Raw genomic sequence first — 19,424 nt, 5'->3', positions numbered from 1 at the left:
TGTGGGGTTTGGTAAACGCAGTTTCGCCCCTTCTACAGTCTTGCTGGGGCTTCTCCTTTGCCCTTGGACGTTGGGTATCTCCTCAGAGTTGCTCCAGTGGCTCCAGCACTGCGCAGCCACTGCTCCAGTGCTGCACATAATGTACTATTATGATTCTGCAATGTTAAAACATCCTTATCACATAATTACTTAAGTACTTATAATGTTTGACATTTTATGGTCTTGATTGTTTTTTATAAAATGTTATTTTATGTAGAAATAGAGTTATTTAATAGATATTCTTAACCATATTCAGTGTTTGAATATCTCTAATGAATGTTAGGTGATTTCTATCCTTTGCAGGACTTCCCTCTCTTATGCCATATAGTTAGTTAAATATTTGAGTTTCATTTCTATTTACTTGTAACACATTGACAGACATTTGTGTGCTCCATTACATGTGAAATATTGATTTGAGCATGCTGTGCTATTTTTAAAATATTAAATGTGAGAGCTTTAGTTTCCTGTTTTGGTAATATCTAAAACATTTGCCCAAAGTAGCCAACATATGACCGTTTTTTAAAATTTGCAGAGTATGTTGATTTTTACTAGCATAAAAACTGATTTTCTCCTGATTCCTTAAGAATTGCAAAATCTCCTAAGAATTACAAAAGTACAAATTGTCTAAGTTCTGGTAAAGCCAGGCACTTCAGTTTTGGTTTCTAGCACTAATAATTTTTTATGAGGAATTATCTCTGATTTTCTGACTTGCTGAGAACCATTTTATTGTCTTAACTATTCATAGGAAAAAATAAATAATGGGAACTCAAAGAGTTTTCACACAAACATAGCTATTGAGTGTTAAGGCTTTCTTCACTGTGAGAGACTAAATCTTTAGAAAATTTTTACTGTAAATACAATTATAACAGTTTCCCAAAGCCAATAAAATAAGTATTTGGTCACCTAATGAAAAATTCAGTCACTGCAATTAAGGAGCTAATGTGAAGATATGAATCAGAGTTTTAAAGCTACTAAGTACCACTTAATAGCATCCTTTAGGCTCAAGTGCTTTCACCGTCAGGTCTCAGCAGTATACTTTCTTGTTCAAGGTAAACTTCTTTAGAAATAAGGGGATTTCCAAAACAATAGCCACCTATGTTCAGAAATGTTTTCTGAGACATAGGTGCACTTCCATGTTTTAAAAAAATCAATTTTTTGAATCTATAATGTATCATGAAAAACATTATTATGTAAGAAAAGAATCAGGTACTTTGACTTATGTTTACAGCTGTTTGCCAGGAAAAAGACGATCTTTTTTTTTTGATATATAGTTGACTTATATATGTTTCAAGTGAACAACATAGTGATTCGATATTTTTATAGATTGTACTGCATAGAAAGTTATAAAACATTGGCTATATTCCCTGTGTTGTGTATTACATTCTTGTAATCTTCCTCCAGGGAATCTTCCCGATGCAGGGATGGAACATGTGTCTCCTGCATTGGCAGGTGGATTCTTTATTGCTAAGCCAGCAGGAAAGCCCTGACATTGTTCTGGTTGTCTCTTAAATTGTCCACATTATGTATTCTTTTTTATGTTCCACTTCTGTGATTTTCACTACTTTTTCCTTCACTTCAGTAATCCATTCCTCTTTATCATTTAATCATACTGTTGATTCCTTCCAGTGTGTGGGTGTGTTTTTCTTATAGTTACTGTATTCTCCAGCTGTTTGATTCTTCTTTATATTTTCTAGTTCTTTATTAGACTTCTCATTGTTCTCATCCATTTTTCTCCTCAGTTTATGGAGCATCTTTATGATCAGTACCCTGAACTCTTGGATAGATTGCTTTCTTTCACTCTGCATAATTCTTCTGAGGTTTTATCTTGTTTCTTCTTTTGGAACATAATCTTCTGTTGTCTCATTGTGTCTAATTCTGTTTTTATTTCTATGTACTAGGTAGGTTGGTTACATTTCCTGATCTTGGAGAAGTGGTCTTACTAGGAAATGTCCCGTGAGGCTCAGCAGCACACTCCTCTCCGGTTACCAGAGTCATAGGCTATCGGGCTTCTCCCGTACTGGGGTATACAGGCTCTTCTGTTGAGGAGGCTTGACTACTGTGGGTGTACTGGTAGATAATACTATCCCCCTTGCCTGTTGGATGCCAGGCCCTGCCTTGTGTACAGGCTGCTAGTTGCTGGTGGGTGTGCCATTTCCTAGCACAGCTGGTTGTGCTGCCTTGGGGGCACTAGGGAATTGCTAGCCCACTGATGGGCATGGCCCAGTCCTCAGGTGCCTGTCTGCAGGGCCCAGGGAGGTCCTACAGCCTGTGCCCATCTGCTGCTGGGAAGAGTTGTATCTTGGCATGGTTGGCTTGCTTTATTTGTTAATGAGCAGTGAGATAAAATGATTTCTAATGTTCCCTTCGAGTTTTAGGATTCTGTGTTACTACCCTTACTGGACTGCCTATGCCGTGTTTACCCACTATTCCTCTCATTTATTTTACAAAACATTTAAAATTTATTTTCAATAACCACATGTAGAATTAATTTTAAGTGTGTCTTTAAAAGATAGGGTTGAATTCCCTTGGTATTTATTTTATATCATTTCAAATAAAATAATTTTCAGTTCCACAAAACATTAGGTTTTATAAATGGAGGCCAATCAGGAACAAAATATATCATGAATGGGGGCTTCTCTGGTGGATCAGCAGTTAAGAATCTGCCTGCAATGCAGGAGATGCGGGTTGGATCTCTGGGTCAGGAAGATCCCCTGGAGGAGGAAATGGCAACCCACTCTGGTATTTTTGCTTGGGAAATCCTATGGACAGAGGAGCCTGATGGGGTAGCAAAAAAGTCAAACATGACTTAGTGATTAAATAACAATAGCAACAAATATCGTGAATGATCTTAGTTTGTATTTTACTTCTTTTTTACTTTTGCTGACTCATTATGGCAGGTCTACCTCAAAGCATGATCTAGAGATAAAGAGTATTATCTGGCTTGTTTTATGAACTCTGGAATGACAGATAAAAATAATTTTTCTACCAAAAGGTAGAATTCAGGAAAAAAACAGGGCTTCTTTCTTTCTTTAATCTTTTAAAGTAATAAAATAAGAAATTGTAAGTGTTTAATTATAAAGAAGTTTTATAGTTTATTAAAGCTGGTTTTGCAAAATTAAACTTTAAAAACTTATGATTTTCCAAATAAGTCATATGTAACTGATTAAAACATGTTTTTATTTAAAATATTATACCAGCATGTGCAAAGGCATAACGCATTGCTAAAAAATGTAGTCTGGAAGCAAATCAGAATACTGAAAATAAGGCTATAATTTTTTAAATAAGAGGAAAGTATTTTCTTTACACATGAAGTTTTTGGTCCAAATGGTATTAACCCACTGACTGACTAATCTATTGAGGCATTCTATTCCAGAAAAACTTCAGTTTTGGTAAAAATTGATTGCATTAGCACATTGCTTATGATAATGGGCATAGATTATTTTTTTCCCAAAGTGATGCTGTGGTTTTGCTTTGGAAGAGAGTGCAAGTTTTCTGTACTTAAGTATTAAAAATGCTTCTTAAAAACTTGAAATTGTTATGCATTAAACCAGAACTCTTGGAGTTTTATTCAGATTTTACTGCTTATAGTCACTGGTCCCTTGAGTAGATATTTTATTAACCTGTTTTTACTTGCTGGAAAATAGAATTTTCCATATTTAAGAAAAGCATCAGTTATTTTATCCACTTGACTTTGTCTTTTCTTGTTATTGTTTGCTTTAGAGATTTATCGAAGTTGTCAACATGATTCAGATTCCAGTGTATGAAATAGAACTTTTGAGAAGGTGCTTTGAAAGGAAAAATAAATATCTTACAAAATATCTAGCTTTGGGTGTGTCTACTTCTGTTTAAATTTCTTGTTTTCCTTTGCATTTATAGCTTTGCCCCATTATAGTATGTGTCTTTGAGTATAAAACTGGTTAACACGTTGAGAGTTCAGCATATGATACAGAGGATAATAAAATCTCAAAGCAATTTTCAAATATGCCTATTTATGAAAATATGAACATTTTAATTTTAAATAATGTCTTTTTTTAAAAACAATTTTTAAAATTTATTTATTTTTGGCTGTGCTGGGTCATTGTTTCTGCTCCTACTTTTCTCTAGTTGTGGCGAGCGGGGGCTGCTCTAGCTGGATTGTTCTCATTGCGTTTTGGCTTCTCATTGTTCTCATTGTGTTTTGGCTTCTCTTGTGGAGCCACCGACTCGAGGGCGCAGGCTTCAGTAGCTGCTGTATGTGGGCTCAGTAGCTGCAGTTCCTGGCTTCTAGAACACAGGCTCAATAGTTTTGGAGCAAGCATTTGGAGTCTTCCTCAATCAGGGATTGAACCTGTGTCTCCTGTTTTGGCAGGCAGATTCTTTACCACTGAGCCACCAGGGAAGCCCGAAATAATGTCATTTTACACTCTACATTATGCCCATCTTTGTCATTATTGTGGACATCTTCTGATTTCCAGGAAACCGTTCTGTCTTCCTCTGTAAATGATGTACACAGCCTGTCTTCCATTTAATCTTCTGTCATCTTCCTCCAAAGCTTCAAAATTTGTGGTGATAACTCTTTTCATGTCCTGTATATTTTTACTTGACACCTATTTTCATGACCATTCTTTAGATCCTTAAATAACAAGAATGGTGATTTAGTTTCAAAAGTTTTTTACCCTCTACTTACAAGTTCAGATGATTTTTTTTTAAACGATGGTTATTTAGTGAATAGATTTTTATCTTGCTATCAAGAAACTTATCTCAAAGAGAATATGTAATGTGTATAAAGAGCCATGATACTTACAAGAGAGGCAGAGATAAAGTGCTGTGCAAATTCAGAGTAGGAGGAAGTAATTCTACCTGATCAATTTAGAGGAGTTTACATCTAAAAATGTTGTTAAATAATTTAAACATAGAGAAGTAAAGAGAATAAATACATATAATTCTGCTACCCAGAATTAACAGGTATTATTTTTCAGAAGTCTAAAGGTAATATCTCTCTCCCTTTTGAACAGAGGAAAGGCCTTTTAGAATGCTTTAATCTTAGACTCCCCCTTCTATTATCCTTTATTTTTTTGTTATCATTTTGTGGTGGCGGTGGTAGTGTTTTTTGCTCTTTATCCCTCATATCATGCTCTTCCCAATTTTCATCTTGAGAAATATCTTCCCAATTTTTGTTCTTCCCAAAAATTGCTCCTCCCAATTTTCACCTTGCTATCTTCTTTAGTGCTTCTTTCATATTTTCCATCTTTTTAAGCTCTGCTAAATTCTTTGTGTTTTCTACATGTGTGGAATTCCAGTTTACTCATTTTCTGTCTGTCTGTGGATAATCAGCCGCTTAATCTGTGCATTGATGCTTTTGTTCCAAATATTGCTGATGGAGTTTTTTTAAAAAGAGAATGTATGTTCCTTTTATGTTTTTCTTGTCTTAAGGCATTATTTCTTTCTTCATCTCTTTTGACATGAAATATGCTTCCTTTAATGTTTCTTTCAGTTTCTCTTAACCACGTGTTTGAGTGTTAGTCTTGCCATTGGTTGTTTGTGTCTTCTGACTTTTTATAAATGAGCTTCATTTTTTTCTTCTTTTTAACTATGAACTCTTTTTAGTGGGAGTTGCTTTCCTGTGAGCCTTGGATTGTGGAAGCACGCTGATGTAGAGATTCACATTTGCTTCTGCCAAGGTCCTATTGGGTTTACTGAATCTGGACCAATTACTGTTCTTAATTTCCTGGGGGTAAAGTAGGCTTGGGTATTATGATTTCTCATGTATGAATTCGGAGAAGGCAGTGGCACCCCACTCCAGTACTCTTGCCTGAAAATCCCATGGATGGAGGAGCCTTGTAGGCTTCAGTCCATGGGGTCTCTAAGAGTCGGACACGACTGAGCGACTTCACTTTCACTTTTCACTTTCATGCATTGGATAAGGAAATGGCAACGCACTCCAGTGTTCTTGCCTGGAGAATCCCAGGGATGGAGGAGCTTGGTGGGCTGCCGTCTATGGAGTCGCACAGAGTCGGACACGACAAGTGACTTAGCAGCAGTAGCAGCGTGTATGAATTATTTTTGGCCAATGCCCCTAACAACTGTCCCAGGCTAATAAGCAGAATTTCCCAAAAAGTTGTTTTACAGATGGGATGGACAGCATTTTGTGCATTCAGTTTATATGGAGGGAGCCAAGCCAAGTTCCAGCTTCCTACAGTCTGTCATCTGTTCCTGGGTAGATGTCAAATCACTGGGACCCGGCACTTTTCTGAACTTCAGCTTCTGCTCATGTTCTGACTTTGTGTTCCACTGTAATATCTGGCACTTGAGCATTTTCTTCCTTTTAAACTTAGTTATTTTATTTTCATTTGTTGTAGTATATATTCTATGTGTACATGTTTCTTTGTTGCATAGGGAAGCTTCTCATGTTTCTGTTCAGAATTGAGGGATTGATATTTGAACCATGGCTTTGGAAGACAGGCAGTGGGGAGGTCATCCCAAAATAATGAAACGGCCTAAACAAAGGTATGGTGTGAGGAGACCATACTGGAAATAGGGAGCTCGGTTAAGAGACTTTTAGCAGTAGTCCATGAAAGAGATACTAAGGAGCTGAAATAAGATAATCACAGTGGCAATGAAGATTATGTGAGAGGTAAATAGATGTTTGTAGAGAGATACTGTGATACAGTTTCTTATTCGTATGGGAGAGAAAGAGGATCCAAAATGACATTAGGACTACACTGAAACTGTTAAGAGGAATAAGAGACACAGAGGGGTAGGTTTGTAAAGGAAGATGAGTTCAATTATGAAAATATTAAATTTCTAGTGTGAGACACAAACACAAGGGCAAAAGGGCAAAGGATAGAACCATAGGGTTTAGTATTTAGAACAGAGGTGGTGAATGAAGCCGAATGTTTCAGAGATGGAATCCAGAATAGAAGAAGAGAAAGTCAGTCAAAAAGGAAACTAGTAAATTAGGAAGCAGGTTGAAGAAGAGAAATTTGGGGAATCAAGTGTCAAAGCAGTTAGAAGTGTGATCCAAATTACAGGTATTGTTATGGAAACCGAGGCTAAGAGCATTTCACAGCTGGAGGCTGTCTCCAGATATAGAGAGAGTGGAGGAAGATGTTGAGGAGGGCAAGGACAGAGAAAGGGTCAGTTCGTAGGAGTGGGATATGAAGAATAAGAGGAGGAAAAGGAAGTGAGGGTGGAAATAATATAGCAATTTAACTTTTGAAATAAAATATTCTAGGGTGCGAATTGGATTTATGAAATATAGATCTGCACATATGTTTCTGAATATATAAGTGTATTATATATATTATATATATATGTATGTAAAATTTTCCTATTTGTCTTTTAACATGTAGGTATTAGCCTCATTGGGTAACTCTATTGAGTGAGTGAAGTTGCTCAGTTGTGTCTGACTCTTTGCGACCCCATGGACTGTAGCCTACCAAGTTCTTCCGTCCATGGGATTCTCTAGGCAAGAATACTGGAGTGGGTTGCCATTTCCTTCTCCAGGGGATCTTCCCGACCCAAGGACTGAACCCAGGTCCTAACCACTGGACAACCAGGGAAGGTCCCCTAATTTGTCTAATTTAAAAAATCAAAACCAGAACCTCCACTTGGAGCTTCATAATTGGGGTATAGTAAAAAGGGGAAGAGAGAGGCGATATTGTTATTTTTGGAGTAGATATGAGAGCAGATGAAGGTTTCTGTTGGAAAGAAGTACATGTTGATTAGTGGAAGGTAAAGACTTGGGAAATTTGGGCTGTGAAAAGCCTATTCCTTATGAAAGCTTACTTTGTATTAATAGTGTCAAAGAATATGTAGGTTGACATGGACCCTGTACTTTATCAAATGTCTTTTCTGTGCTGTATGCTTTACATATATATTTTTTTAATTTAACCTTCTAAAAAATAGTATGAGGTATTAGTCTCCCTTTTATAGGGGGAAAAAAAAAGATGAGGTTTGAAAAATAAAAGAACTTTCCAAATCATGATATTAGTAATTATCCAAGGAGGGATGCAAACCCAAATGCATGTGTTTCTAAACTCTTTGTCCTTTCTACTAAACCTTGATGTCTTTATATATTTATCTGGTACAGGGACAAAGAGGAAAATGGTACAGGGAAGAAGACTGACATGATTTTATATTTAATTTAGAGTCTGTAGTCAGCAGAAAACCACAGCAATGGGGAGAGTTTTCCTTTTGCAAACTTAGGAGGGTACTTAATGAGGAAAGGAATTGAATTTGGTTTCTCCATCTAGGCTGTTAGCCTTAGTACCATCCCAGTATGTTTCATCAGTTCAGTTCAGTTGAGTCGCTCAGTCGTGTCTGACTCTTTGTGACCCCATGAATCACAGCACTCCAGGCCTCCCTGTCCATCACCATTTCCTGGAGTTCACTCAAACTCACATCCATCGAGTCAGTGATGCCATTCAGCCATCTCATCCTCTGTCATCCCCTTTTCCTCCTGCCCCCAATCCCTCCGAACATCAGTCTTTTCCAGTGAGTCAACTCTTCACATGAGGTGGCCAAAGTACTGGAGTTTCAGCTTTAGCATCATTCCTTCCAAAGAACGCCCAGGACTGATCTCCTTCAGAATGGACTGGTTGGATCTCCTTGCAGTCCAAGGGAGTCTCAAGAGTCTTCTCCAACACCACAGTTCAAAAGCATCAATTCTTTGGCTCTCAGCTTTCTTCACAGTCTAACTCTCGCATCCATACATGACCACTGGAAAAACCATAGCCTTGACTAGACGGACCTTTGTTGGCAAAGTAATGTCTCTGCTTTTGAATATGCTATCTAGGTTGGTCATAACTTTTCTTCCAAGGAATAAGTGTCTTTTAAATTCATGGCTGCAGTCACCATCTGCAGTGATTTTGGAGCCCAAAAAGGTAAAGTCTGACACTGTTTCCACTGTTTCCCCATCTATTTCCCAAGAAGTGATGGGACTGGATGCCATGATCTTCGTTTTCTGAATGTTGAGCTTTAAGACAACTTTTTCACTCTCCTCTTTCACTTTCATCAAGAGGCTTTTTAGTTCCTCTTCACTTTCTGCCATAAGGGCAGTGTCATCTGCATATCTGAGGTTATTGATATTTCTCCTGGCAATCTTGATTCTAGCTTGTGCTTCTTCCAGTCCAGCGTTTCTCATGATGTACTCTGCATAGAAGTTAAATAAGCAGGGTGACAATATACGACCTTGACGTACTCCTTTTCCTATTTGGAACCAGTCTGTTGTTCATGTCCAGTTCTAACTGTTGCTTCCTGACCTGCATACAGATTTCTCAAGAGGCAGGTCAGTTGGTCTGGTATTCCCATCTCTTTCAGAATTTTCCACAGTTTATTGTGATCCACACAGTCAAAGGCTTTGGCATAGTCAATAAAGCAGAAATAGATGTTTTTCTGGAACTCTCTTGCTTTTTCTGTGGTCCAGAGGATGTTGGCAATTTGATCTCTGTTTTTGATCTGCCTTTTCTAAAATCAGCTTGAACATCTGGAAGTTCATGGTTCACATATTGCTGAAGCCTGGCTTGGAGAATTTTGAGCATTACTTTACTAGCGTGTGAGATGAGTGCAATTGTGTGGTAGTTTGAGCATTCTTTGGCATTGCCTTTCTTTGGGATTGGAATGAAAACTGACCTTTTCCAGTCCTGTGGCCACTGCTGAGTTTTCCAAATTTGCTGGCATATTGAGTGCAGCACTTTCACAGCATCATCTTTCAGGATTTGAAATAGCTCAACTGAAATTCCATCACCTCCACTAGCTTTGTTTGTAGTGATGCTTTCTAAGGCCTACTTGACTTCACACTCATACTAATAAAGAAATAGAAATTTGGTGCATTATTGTGGGGAAAAATTCCAGATTGTCAGGGCTTTGGCTGAAGTCTCATTGACCACTTAACTGATTTCATCCATCACTTTGTTTCTGCTGCTTTAGTAGATCAGCTTTTTAACCAGAGATCAATCCTTAGCCCTGCTATTTATATATGTAATCTTCAAATAGTTTTTCCAGATAAATCTGATTACTTTCTTATCTTAAATTAATGTATTGACTTTGCATGGAAACCAGGAGGGAGTCCACTAAAACAGTGGAAAGAATAATACGAATGTAGCATGTTTTGGTATTATATATACTTTAAGACAGATTATTATCATTAACATGAATTATTACAAATGGAATTAAAGTAGCTATAATTAATAATTATTGATGAAATAAAGGTCAACTAGAGATGGTTTAGTGTTTCCAGGCAGATTGTTGACTGGATTAATGGCAGCTGTGGTTGTGACTATATTTTGCACCACTCTTTTTCAAATGAAATATTTCGTAGAAATTATATACTATATATACATTACAAAGAGTGATAATAAAACAGTTGCTGAATTGTTTCCATTCTCGTTGCTTCTCTCCCCTCTGCTCCTTCAAGTCTTGTGTTTTGAATTCTACTTATTAACTTATGAAATGGAGCAAATCAGTGCTGTTCAAATTACCTGTGTGCATTTCTCTTACTCCCACTGTGGTTCCACCTAACATCAGAGATTCAGTCACCCTGAATATGACGATTATCATTTTAACAATTGTCCATTCTCCTATCAGTATTCACTTGGGCTATTCCTATTGTTCTTTTGCTGTAAGAAACACTACTGCTATAAGTACTATGAGTAGGCCCCTTGGAGCCCCTAGATGGAGAAATGTCATAGGTTTTCTGCCTTTGCTATTATTATCTCCTTAAAATTACAAGAAGGGAGAGGCACGAGTAGCAGGTTCTAACTCTTTTCCAAGTGACTTATGTGTCTCTTGCATCTATCTTCTTTGTAAGTCTAAGGGAAGAGATTGTATGGGGTATACTTAGACAAACGCAGAAGTAATGGTAAGCCAGATATCTGGGTGCCCTGTGGCTCATTCGACATAATTTTATGTTGACATGTACAATTAACTGCCACAGCTGCTTTCATCACAGTTATACCCTGCAGTCCTCTAGGCCTTTGCCCCAGTCCTTTCCCTTCTCGTTCTGTCTCCTCACCTTAAATATTAAGTATTCACTCTTATGGTTTCAGATACCATCTACATACCCCCAAATTATGTTCATTCCATAATTTTATTCTTAGTACTTGGCCCATATATCCAGCTACTGCTCTGTATCTCAACTCATGTATTTCTTATATATAATCACTTCAGACTCAAGTCCAAAATTAAACTCACAGTTTTTCCCTTCTGTCTTGTCCCACTGCAGTTTGCTTCTCTTCCAGTTTTCCATTATCTCTCTGAGGGCATCTTTCTTTTTCTACGTGACTAGAGAGCTGGAAATTGACTAGACAGTTGGAAGTCCTTCCCTTCCCTTTCCATTCTCCCATATTCAGTTGATGTTTAAATATCTCTTGAACTAGTGTGTGCTGCACACTCAGTCACTCAGTTGTGTTTGACTCTTTGCGGACCCCCTCCCCTCCACCAACCCCAGACTATAGCCTGCCAGGCTTCTCTGTCCATGGAATTTTCCAGGCAAGAATACTGGAGCAGGTTGCCATTTCCTCCTTCAGGGCATCTTCCTGACCCAGGGATCGAACTCCAGTCTCCTGCGTCTCCTGCATTGGCAGCGTATTCTTTACCACAGAGCCAGCAGGGAAACCCCTTGAACTAGTACTTTCCTTTATTTCCACTGCCACCACTCTAATCCAGGCACCGCTTCTCAAGCCTGGAATAGAGAAGCATTCTCATAAAGAGTATCTCTACAGTCAACTTCTGCTTCTCTAATCCACTGTGCTGCCAAACTAGCCTATTTAGATTACCAGCTTCCTAATAACTTTTCAGTGGCTTCGCATTGTTCTTTGAATAAAATTCACAGTTCTTAACATTTCCATAAGGCCTTGTTTTGGGTATTTTCTGCCTACATGTCTAGCCTCATCCTGAGCTGTAGTGACCTTTTCCTTGTATTCTCAATATGTGCCGTGGCTCCTTACTGCTTCATCTAAGTTCTTCCCTCTGCTGGATTATTTCTCTACTCCTTTTGCCTTGCTTACCGACTCTTCCTCATCCTTTGGATCGAAGCTTAACTCTAATTTCATTTTCTAAACTTGTTCATGTTGGTTTCCCTTTTTGTTCACACCCATAGAGCCATGTCTTTCTTTTTCATGATATTTAACATCTTTTTTTTTCCCTACTGAATTACAAGTTTCATGAGAGCATGGAGTCTTTGCTGTCTGTTTTATTCTCAGAGTTGCTTCAAAACCTGGCAAATAGTAGATACTGAGTAATTTTTTTGTTTGTTTTTTTAAGAATGAATGAGCTGCATACATGTGAATTTTCCCCTTTTTTACGTGCCCCACACTTGGAGAAAAATTACTGTTTCTTCTTTTATAAAGATGTGATAAAACTTCCAGCATACATCTGTTACTAGCATGAAAATCATAGTAAAACATTATATTAGACAAACTAGAATGAGCTATATCTTTTATGTTTTCAAGTAGTTCGCATGCAAATCAAGGAAATACTGCTTTCACTATGTAGCTATATTAACTTTCAGTAATAGCTACCTTGACTTAAAATAACTAGGGTGTTCTTTCAGTTCAGTTCAGTTCAGTTGCTCAGTTGTGTCCAACTCTTTGCGACCCCATGGACTGCAGCACACCTGTCTTCCCTCTCCATCACCAACTCTTGGAGCTTGCTCAAACTCATGTACATTGAGTTGGTGATGCCATCCAACCATCTCATCCTCTGTCGTCCCCTTTTCCTCTTGCCTAAATCTTTCCCAGCTTCAGGGTCTTTCCCAAGTCAGTTCTTTTGCATCAGGTGCCCAAAGTATTGGAGCTTTAGCTTTAGCATCAGTCTTTCCAATGAATATTCAGGACTTATTTCCTTTGGTTTGATCTCCTTGCAGTCCAAGGGACTCTCAAGAATCTTCTCCAACAACCACAGTTCAAAAGCATCAGTTCTTTGGCACTCAGCTTTCTTTATATTCCAACTCTCACATCCATACATAACGAATGGAAAAACCATAGCTTAGACTGTATGGACCTTTGTTGGTAAAGTAATGTCTCTGCTTTTTAATATGCTGTCTAGGTTGGTCACAGCTTTTCTTCCAAGAAGCAAGTGTTTTTAAATTTCATGGCTGCAGTCACCATCTGCAGTGATTTTGGAGCCCAAGAAAATAAACTCCGTTATGTTTCCATAGTTTCCCCATCTATTTGCCATGAAGTGTTGGGACTGGATTCCATGATCTTAGTTTTTTGAATGTTGAGTTTTAAGTTTTAAATGTGTGTTCTTTGATAGTAATAAATTGTATAATTTATTTCAGTTATAATTCAGAAAGACTTACCTGAGATAGTCTGTAATTATCTCTTACTTGGGCACCTTGTGGCTTTTAGTTCCCAAATCTGAGCTTTGTTGTTCATGTGGTCTAAATGTCTGGAATAATTGGTCATTTGAGTCCCAGTTATATTAGTGTAAATCGGAGATCAGCTTTAATAAGTTTATTCAAGTTACTATCTAGATAATAAAGTGAAGAATACATAATAAAGATAATAAAGTGAATCATGACTATGGAAGTTTTTTATATTTTCGGTTGGAGTTCATGAAGCCACATGTTTTTATGACCAAACAGCCCTCAGAATTATGGACAGTTATTCTGACTTGTAGCACTTTCTCCATTTATCTTAGAATATACACAGTCATCATTTTCTCTCTGTGGACATTTCCTCTGTTATTCTGACACTGTGATTGGATTAGGACACCTGAGCACTAACTTCAGTTTTTAGAATGTTTCTGCATTTTAGTGATAATTGTCTGAGCATATTATTGCTCAGATTGTTTTCAATCAATCAGAGATAGACTTCAGATTGTTAAGGTAAATCTTTTATAGCTTTGTCTGAATTTCTTACAAGAGCTCTTGGTCTTGACAGCTGAGATCTGTTGGCTGATCTCTTTTAATGGTAGTTAGATTAGAGTTTTGTATGCTGAGAGGCAGAACTGCTTGGAACTTTTTAACATATGATGGCTTTAAATGCAGACTTTAGAAAATGGGCCACCTTGTAAAAAGAAAGTCTTCGTCTCTAGAGTTCATTCATTCCTTTTCTTAGTTTGAACCAGTCCAAGTTTATAACTCAGTAGAGTTAAAAAGTTGGACTTTTTTTTTTAAACTCTCTGTAGGGCCTGGTAATTTGAGGAGGAGGAAACTAATATGAGCTTCATATTTTCATTTTAATTTAAATTCTGAGATTCTTTGATTCTCTGGAACCAAAGCATTTCAAGGGTTTTCATGAGGGAGTTATGACTGGAGGGAAAGAGTACTGCTCTTCGTTCTGAGTGACAACCCCTGCCCTCTGCCCCTAGCTGAGAACTCAGAGAACTGTTGCATAGCACTGAAATGAGCTGAGTCCTAGACTTCAGCCATATGGTCAGTATAGGGCTTTTTAAAGGAAGGGTAATAGTAAAAGAGTAATTTCAGAGAGCTCCCTTATGTTAAAGAACTGAGAAAATGAAGTCTTTCTGAAGCTAAGTGTAAATTATGCCACCTTCTCTGGGAGCAAAAGCTGCTAAATGTAACAGAAGAAAATGACAGTGTAGGAAATCAAAGTTCAGGAACAGACTTTCAAGGGTGATTTTCTTAATGCTTAATCCTTTCTTACTCCCCTCTCAGGATCCATTCCCTCCTTTTCCTCCCCCTTCTCCACAGTCTGTTTGAAAGAGATTTTGATGGGTAATGGCAAAGGAAGGCCCCTTTAAATGTAGTGTAAATGAAGGCATAAGATGCCCTTTGTATAGGAATTATCGTAGACATGCTTTTGAAAACATACTTTTTTTTTTAAGCCTTATTTAAGAAAATAATCAAAGGTATGATTTTTAAATCTTTGAATTTAGTCTGCTTTCAGTAAAAATAAGGTATAGGTACCAAAATAAGCAAACCTTCTTTTTTTCTTTCCTGGTTTCTGCTTATAAGATTTACAGGTATTTAAAATAAACCCATGAAAAACAGAAATACTGTCCTGGGATTGGCTAATGGTAAGAGCAATTACCTTCAGGCTCCAAAATCCAACTGAGCTTGACTTTTGGAAATAAATTTGGCTAAGACTTCTTCCTCATTCTGTTGTATAAAGGTGTACATGAAATGATACTGACCTCTGCCAGAAACCCCAGGAATCCTATTCAGTGATGTACTTGTAACGGTCATGAAAGAATTAAAACAACACAGATGTGGATTACTGTGAAAAAGTAGGCAAAACACTAAATTCTCATTGTGTGGTTTTAATGTTGCAGATCCTTCAAAATTCTTTGGTATACCACAATAATTAAAGGGTTTAAGAACTTAAGATACTTAGAAAATAATAGCCCACAGTTGAATAACAAGAGTGGCCCGTTTTATTTTTTTAAATTGAAATTAATGTAGATTACCATGGAGAAAATAGGTTGAAATATTTAACAATAACTGTTTTGTGCAGCTACAGCCCTGGAGATCAGAAACAACAATGTAAGTAAGCAGATCTTTAAAGAATCATGCTTACAGATATGTTTAATGTCAGTGATTTACTAGAAGAGAAATGCATTGTTTTCAATGCTATGCAGAGAAGTTTTAATGGACTTGATGTTGGCAGTGAGAATCTACAACTTAGCATTAATAACTCAAGTTTAAAAATATTTGCTCATTGCTCTAGATTATGACCGTGTTCAAGAAATACTATTTTCAAACACTAGTTAATCATTTTAAATAAACTTTTAAAAACTCATTTATGACATCAATGAGTATGACTGTTTATTACATTTTACCTATAAAAAGTTGAACTGTTTTATATACTCTTTATGGAAACTGCACAGTCATAAATTAAAAGATGCAACTGTTTTGGATATTTTATTGGTGGTCCTCTGTTTTCCTGCCAGCAGTGCAGCTGTTTCAGGTTTCTCAGGATAACATGTAAAAAGCTGTATGTACACTGCAAGTTTATGCTTGAATTGCCAAGCCAGAGATGGTATGACTCAACTTTCCCAGAAACAAGTTGTACCAAAATGTGATGAATTAAAACAGCTAGTTGCACAGTGGTTTGTATTCAGTTATGAAAACCAGTTCTTCATTTATGATCGTTGGCTTTGTAAGGTTGACACATTCTACTGTGGTACTTGAATTTTGCCTTGGCTAAACAGCCATTGGAGCTAAGAGTGTGCTTTTGCGGGTCTGAGGAAAGGGAAAAGGTGATACAACATTATCTAGGATATGGATAAAACTTAGCTTGAAACTTGTATCAGGAATGGAAGATTTCACTTCCAAGATACCTGTAGAAATATTATTCACTTACTATTTGTGTGGTGTTGTTATTTGTGTGATAGTTATTTCTTGGTGAAGAGAAATTGATTTTATGTTGTTCCAGGTTAGTTTTTACTTTCTGAGGTGATTTAACACTTATTTCTCATGCATCAGTCCTAACAGTGAACATTTTATTTTATCCTGAAAGGTAATAAGCACATACTTTTATGGCCATGTTTTAGGTTTGGTGAATTCCCATTTAAATCCTATGGGACCCAAGGTTATATCAAGAGTTTGACAACGACTGTTTAATAACAGTGGTCTCCAAAGTGGGATGCATCCCATCAGGACATGTAAGATAGGATATAAGGAGAAAATATTAGAACTTTCATTTAAATATTTTAATTTCATCCTTTAAATGTTTTAAATTTCATATATATATTATAATATACTTACTAATATATTGTATGTATATATACTATGAAAAGTAAAAGTGTTAGTAGCTTAGTAGTGTCTGACTTTTTGCAATCCCATGGACTGTAGCCCACCAGGCTCCTCTGTCCATGGAATTCTCCAAGCAAGAATACCAGAGTAGGTAGCCATTTCCTTCTCCAGGGGATCTTCCTGACCCAAGGATTGAACCTGGGTCTCCTGCATTGCAGGCAGATTCTTTACCACCTGAGCCATCAGTGGGGCGGCAGGGAGTGGGGTGGGTGGGTGGGTGGGGAGTGAAAGTGTTAGTCATTCAGTCATGTCTGACTCTTTGCAACCTCATGGACTGTAGCCCACGGTGCTCCTCTGTCCATGGGATTTCCCAGGCATGAATACTGGAGTGGGTTTCCATTTCCTTCTCCAGGGAATCTTCCCGAACCAGAGATTCAACCTGGGTCTCCCGCTTTGCAAGCAAATTCTTTACCCTCTGAGCCACCAGGGAAGCCCATATATATACTATGATATATATTTAACACTTAATATACTAATAGTGTATATTAATACTTTATGTGTATAATGTTAAACAAGTATACAAATTTTGGAGATGCATGCTCAAATATTTTTACTGCTATAAATATACTATCAAAAAGGTTTGGAGATTGTTGCTCAATAAATACTTTCTTTCACCTTTTACTTTCCTCTTTCACCCTTGGTGGAGAAGCAAAGAATTGAGTTAACACCTTGATTTGTGGCAGCGTGAATAAATTATAGGCAATTCCAGGAGCTTATGCTGTGTCTTACTTTGACCACTTTTTCTATTTGGTCTTTTATATTGCCATATATTTTTTAATCACACAAGCTTATTAAACATGGGTACAAATGAAAAACAGACTTGTTATTATGTTAGAAATAATAAGTTGCTCATGCATCAAGACTTTGACACACAGGAAGTCTGAATGAATGAGAATAGAAAAGTTTCCAAGTTATTAAAATGTTCTGGTACCTGATTTATTCATTTGCCATACCCGTAATTCTAAAGTGGGTGAAGCTGCTTTACTTCCTGAGGCCTGAAGAAACAATGTGGTTTCTTAAACTAGGCATTAAAGCAAAGCTGGAAATATTTGTTTTCTGACAGTGCTGGTAGTCATGCTAACAAGTTTTCCCTCTTTAGCTAGGATTATCCCATTGTAAGGCCTGTTTGTATACCTTTATACAAACAGGTATACAAAGCAGAAAGTTTTAATTGCTAAATGACATGTGTGTAACAGTCTTTTGAGATTTAATCAAGACTCTTCTGTATTTACTAATCGAGACATTCCTTTGAACTCAGGCTGTCTCAGAGATTTCTTGGATGTAGTTTTCTAAGATTTCCTTTTGTGTAGGAGGAAGACAATATGTTTTTGTAATATTGAAGTAATTTTGAAGTAACCAATATGTTCTCTCCCCTTTATCACTTGTTTTGGTATTTTTTTTCCAGAACATATTTATTGTAAAATACTCAGTATTTATGTAAAATTTTAGTAATACAGTAGTATTATGATGTGCATTCATTTATTAAGTGTATGCCAGGAAGGATAGCAGCAGTTAGGTACCCAAACAATAGCCAGCAAAATAAATCAGTTCTGAAAACTGGGAATATGGAATGTTTTAATAGCAAGTATTATTTTTGAAGACTCCTTCAGAGCTGTTTTTAGATCTTAATGTAATTTGCTTTATAATTTAGAGTTGGTAAGTTTCCTTTTAAAAGATAACAATGCATTTATAAAGTCTGAACATTTCAGTCCTAGAATTTGACTTTTGAATCAGTTTTACTGTTGCTTTTAAAGTGTTACCAGTTTACATGTGCTTTCTATGTCAACGCCACACTTTCTGTTTTGTTGTAGGTATTTAAACCATGTCAGAGCTGCCTCTCCACAGGACCTTGCTGGAGGCTATACTTCTTCTCTGGCTTGTCACAGAGCACTACAGGATGCGTTCAGTGGGCTTTTCTGGCAGCCCAGTTAACCTTTATTTCTCCCCTATAAGATCTGGACCTTTGGAGCCGAACCAGAGAGCTAGCAAAAGTAAGGCAGACTTGTAAAATTATAGCCATGTACAGCTGCACAACAACAGTCCTACCACTAGCAGCTGCGTTAAAGTATTTATAGAGAGAAATTTTCAGAACTAAGCTGGGTAATATAGTGGATAAATATTTGTGGAAAAGATTTATTTTTTACTTATATTTTTCTGAGCAGGATTGAAGCCGTAAGCCTCATCTGATGGAAGATATGAATAATTCACCTATGTGAGTTTGAGGTTGACAGACTTGTAAAATCTTTTAAAAAATAAAGCTAGACTTTATATTAAGTTTTGTGGTTTTTCTCTTATTACAGTGTTTTACTTGAACACATTTAAAAATGCCATTTTGAATACGACATTTAGTGTTAATATCCAAGACTATTATTTCTTCTCATAAAATGTTCCATTTTTTTTTTCCCAATGTCTTCTTAATACTAGTCCAGACAAGTGGATATATTTCCTTCTACCAGCAGGTTGTGGCAAGTAAAACCTGACCTGTGATAATGTCAGTCTTTCAATATTAAGGACTAAGTGCCTGTTTTGAGCAGTGGAAAGTGAGACAAACTTTGATCAGTGTGTTATAGTTCCCAGCTGTGAGCCTCACTTAGGATAAACCAGAGCAGAGTATTAACCTGCTTTAATGACAAATTCAAAGAAGTAAGTTAATAAAATTTAATACTTAAAAGGCACCTTTCAC

General features: G+C 37.0%; 1 protein-coding gene across 3 annotated transcripts in view; it reads left to right on the top strand.

The window, feature by feature from the left end:
- MNAT1 (MNAT1 component of CDK activating kinase) overlaps positions 1-19,015 on the top strand; it is a 210,418-nt gene extending 191,403 nt beyond the window's left edge. For all 3 annotated transcript variants that reach the window (XR_015134235.1, XM_086320401.1, XM_086320404.1), the window contains one exon: positions 18,553-19,015. Coding sequence is in view for 2 of the 3 variants with exons in the window: in XM_086320401.1 (XP_086176527.1) it covers positions 18,553-18,673 (121 nt within the window). In the remaining variant the exon portion in view is untranslated. The remainder of the gene's footprint in view (positions 1-18,552) is intronic.
- Positions 19,016-19,424: the final 409 nt, after the last annotated feature.

This window comes from Bos grunniens, chromosome 10 (assembly GCF_055505025.1).
Source record: "Bos grunniens cultivar Pamir isolate PY7600 chromosome 10, Bosgru_T2T1.0, whole genome shotgun sequence".
Lineage (NCBI taxonomy): Eukaryota > Metazoa > Chordata > Mammalia > Artiodactyla > Bovidae > Bos > Bos grunniens.
This window is presented reverse-complemented; position numbering and strand designations above follow the sequence as displayed.